Source organism: Oncorhynchus kisutch, linkage group LG7 (genome assembly GCF_002021735.2).
Source record: "Oncorhynchus kisutch isolate 150728-3 linkage group LG7, Okis_V2, whole genome shotgun sequence".
Classification (NCBI taxonomy): domain Eukaryota; kingdom Metazoa; phylum Chordata; class Actinopteri; order Salmoniformes; family Salmonidae; genus Oncorhynchus; species Oncorhynchus kisutch.
Genome location: NC_034180.2, coordinates 28,401,112 through 28,405,320, shown reverse-complemented (window position 1 = coordinate 28,405,320; position 4,209 = coordinate 28,401,112). Strand labels below are relative to the sequence as shown.

At 43.5% G+C, this 4,209-nt stretch overlaps 1 protein-coding gene across 2 annotated transcripts in view; it reads left to right on the top strand.

Moving 5' to 3' along the window:
- Positions 1-2,284: 2,284 nt before the first annotated feature.
- LOC109894392 (phospholipase DDHD1-like) overlaps positions 2,285-4,209 on the top strand; it is a 44,835-nt gene continuing 42,910 nt past the window's right edge. The window contains exon 1 of one of the 2 annotated variants that reach the window (XM_020487843.2): positions 2,285-3,583. In XM_020487843.2, the coding sequence (XP_020343432.1) occupies positions 2,749-3,583 (835 nt within the window). In that variant the 5' untranslated portion in view covers positions 2,285-2,748. The remainder of the gene's footprint in view (positions 3,584-4,209) is intronic. The other variant, XM_020487844.2, reaches the window with a different exon arrangement.

Below are 4,209 nucleotides of genomic sequence, written 5' to 3'. Positions count from 1 at the left end.
GATGATAGGAAAATGTATGTCACAGAATGAAGGGTACATAACAGTTTTCTGTGGGCTGGGTTTATTTTATTCCTACCCACATGCCCACAGCTGGCAAGTAATCATCAATTCGGAACACAGCTGCACAGGACCCGATCGTAATGCTCATGGTCAATTTGGTTTGACATTCGATATCCCTATGGGGCTATTTGTACATCCCACTGGGCACACACTGGTTGAATCAATGTTGTTTCCATGTAATTTCAATTAAATTACGTTGAACCAATGTGGAATTGATGTTGAACTGATGTCTGTGCCCAGTGGGATGGGGCAATATTTTAAAAGGTTAACAGCTCCAACTTTCCATGACTTAAAAACCTCAAACCAACTTTAAATTCAAGGAAGTCATATACACATATTGAAAGCATTTAATGAGACAACTGAAAGATGTGCATTTACATTGTGCAATTTATTGACAGTCCCTAACTATCCCCAGAGAGAGGCTATCCAAAGTCAAACCAATTTTGCCACGGGTGCACACCAGCCCTGTGAAGATAATTGGCAAAATAATTTGGCTAACTCTTCCCACCGGGGGAACACACAGAAGAGACACCCATATCAAAACACCCCCCCAAAACGAACTCACGTTTGAATTCAGTCATGGTCGCCAGCTTTTGAAAAAAATCTAAGACATGGCCAAATGAGGAATTGCAGTCGCCCTTTAACAATTTACACAGACATTTTTCAAAAACACATTTACTGGAAGAACTGTGCAGATGCAAAGTTAGGTAAAATAATTTCGGTAAAATAACCCTGTTTTTTATGTGACCACGTTATCCAAAAAACTCTGGTGTGGCTTGCTTCTGGGTTGGATGCGCGCTGTGTTAGGAAGCAGTGCGGCTTGGTTGGGTTGTGTATCGGAGGACGCATGACTTTCAACCTTCATCTCTCCCAAGGCCTTACAGGAGTTGTAGCAATGAGACAAGATAGTAGCTACTAACAATTGGGGAGAAAAAGGGGTAAAAAGAAAATCTGCTCTGTACTGAGATTCAAAGATGTCTGCAGCAACAGCTTTAAAAAAAATAAAACATGTTTTTATTGTCACATACACCGGATAAGTGCCTTGTCGGCTCGGGTATTCGAACAACAGCAGTACCCGCAAAACACCAGTCTCAATGTCAACAGCAAAGAGGCGATTCCGGGATGCTGGCCTTCTAGGCAGAGTTGCAAAAAAGCAATTTCTCAGACTGGCCAATAAAAAGAAAAGATTAAGGGGGGCAAAAGAACACAGACACTGGAATAATCTGCCTAGAAGGCCAGCATCCCGGAGTCGCCTCTCCACTGTTGACGTTGAGACTGGTGTTTTGCGGGTACTATTTTATGAAGCTGCCAGTTGAGGACTTGTGAGGCATCTGTTTCTCAAACTAGACACTCTGATGTACTTGTCCTCTTGCTCAGTTGTGCACCGGGGCTTCCCACTCCTCTTTCTATTCTGGTTAGAGACAGTTTGCGCTGTTCTGTGATGTGAGTAGTACACAACGTTGTACGAGATCTTCAGTTTCTTGGCAATTTCTCACATGGAATAGTCTTCATTTATCAGAACAAGAATAGACTGACGAGTTTCAGAAGACAGTTCTTTGTTTCTGGCCATTTTGAGCCTGTAATCAAACCCACAAATGCTGATGTTCCAGATACTCAACTAGTCTAAAGAAGGCCAGTTTTATTGCTTCTTTAATCAGACCAACAGTTTTCAGCTGTGCTAACATAATTGCAAAAGGGTTTTCTAATGATCAATTAGCCTTTTAAAATGATAAACTTGGATTAGCTAACACAACATGCCATTGGAACACAGGAGTGATGGTTACTGATCAATTTGATGTTATTTTAATGGACAATTTTTGCTTTTAATTAAAAAATAAAGACGTTTCTAAGTGACGCCAAACTTTTGAACGGTAGTGTATATTACTGCTTTAATTTTTGCTGGACCCAGGAAGAGTAGCTGCTGCCTTGACAGTGGCTAATGGGGATCCATAATAAACACAAATATTGTTGAAATGGTTTTTGACATGCTGAACCATCCTTAGGGTGGATTATATAACGTTTAATGGGGTTGGGGAGGGTGTAGTAGAAGTTGGTAATTTATTTGGTTTGAAATTCTATTTCAATGGCAGTACAGTTTTGGGCAGATCAAGAGTGATCGTACATTCCAACACAGGAGGTGCACTTTAAACGTTTGTTTGCGGACCACCATGAAATCGAAGAAGAAGAAGAAGGTTCGCGTACATTCTACGTGCGCGTTCACATCTGGGCGTAGGAATCTTGTGATACGTGCGTCAGCTGTCACGGGTTGACGCACGCGCTTGTGTCTCCATGCTAGCCGGCGAGTTGTTTAGACACGAAATAATCTGCAATTCTACTCGCAGGAAAGAAAGAGATATCAACTTGTTACAGGACAGTATCAATATTAAACTGGACCAAGCGGATTCTGTGACCGATTCCAGCAGGAAAGGGGCTGTGTACCGCTGCAGAAGGTGTAGGGTTTAGTTATTAAATATTTGGTGTAGGTCAGGTGGTTGTGCCGAAGAGAGAATAGCAGGTTTCTCGGATGGAAGCTGGCTAGGGCTAGTTTATTTCTTGTCAATTAACAAAATAGCTAGTTTTACCTCGTCAAACATACGACGGATTGCCAGTAGTTGCTGCATAGCAAAACATAGCTAGGCCGGGTCGGCCGGTTAGCTACCGAGCTAATGACAAGATAGCTCAATAGTTATGTCGAGCAGTTTCACAAATAAAACGTCTTTGCTAAGCAGCTCTCCACAGAGCCCTGAGAATAGGGTCTCGTCAGTCGGCAACAACAACAGAGACTGGGACTTGGAAAAAGATGTATTTGTATGCTGCTATGAAGAGCCTATTGGCGAAACAGTGCTGGCGGGGATGCACTCGGTTCAGCCAGGTCTGGACAGGCACATGCCGCTGCTGCGAGGCCGCCACCGGGTTCCTCCGGACTGTATGATACTGGGCCTAGAGGAACCTTACCCCGGCTGTCACAACAACCGGAGTCCTCCCGCAGCCTACCTAGACACCGGTTCTCTGGCCTTCAGTGAAAATGACCGGAACGCCACCCCGGTGTTGGAAAGCAGAAAGAGGACTCGGAGCAGTAGTTCAAGGAACCGGTATAACGAGGTTGTCACAGAATTGGGACCCGAAGAAGTGCGGTGGTTTTACAAAGAGGACAAAAAAACGTGGAAGCCTTTCATTGGACACGACTCTTTGAAAGTTGAGGTCATGTTTCGTAATTTATGCGAACTGAACCCTGGAACGACCACGCGCCAAGGTTCTTTGGGAATGGATGAAGCGTACGAGGAAGATAATGCAAGCGGGGTGGAAGCGACAACTGGGGGGTCGAACGGAGTCGAGCGAGCTGGACCAGTGCCGGCGCCGAGAACTACGGTGAATAGGGACAGGGGTTCGATGGAGAGAACGGACTCCTCAGACGAAAGAGACCTTGATTCAATAAACATCAACGTAGAGGCTGTATGTGTCAGGGGTGGGCTGTATGAGGTGGATGTCAAAGACAGAGAATGCTATCCTGTGTATTGGAATCGTAAGTATCAATAGGAAGCATTCTCTTTCCTCCTTATATACCCAGCATTCCTGTATATGTATGTTTTGCTTGCAAACCAATGTGTGCAAGAGGGTTACGCTTTAAAGTATTTTAGTCGTCAACCCATGTTGCCAAGTGCTATTCATCTGCCACTGGCAAGCTAACGCATCAGTGCCAGATGTTGAGTGGTGCCCATAATCTCTGGTCTTAATTCCTGCTGCGTATCTCTCCAATGAGAGGCTGCAGACTGCATGGACAAATCACTACCAGGTCACCACAGAGATTACCATGTATACACTCACGAGATCAGAGATGGCATGGTGTCACCATCTCTCATTCATGCCTACTACGCAATCTGTCTGTCTACAATATGCTTTAATGTACAAATATAGGCCACATACAGTACTTGTCAAAAGTGATATCCCAAGTACAAATACAGTAAGCACACTAAAGTTAAAAAAATATATACAGTACCAGTCAAAAGTTTGACACCACCTCATTCCAGGAATTTTCTTTATATTTACTATTTTCTACATTGTAGAATAATAGTGAAGACATCAAAACTATGCAATAACACATGGAATCACAAAGTAACCAACAAAAAGTGTTAAACAAATCAAAATATA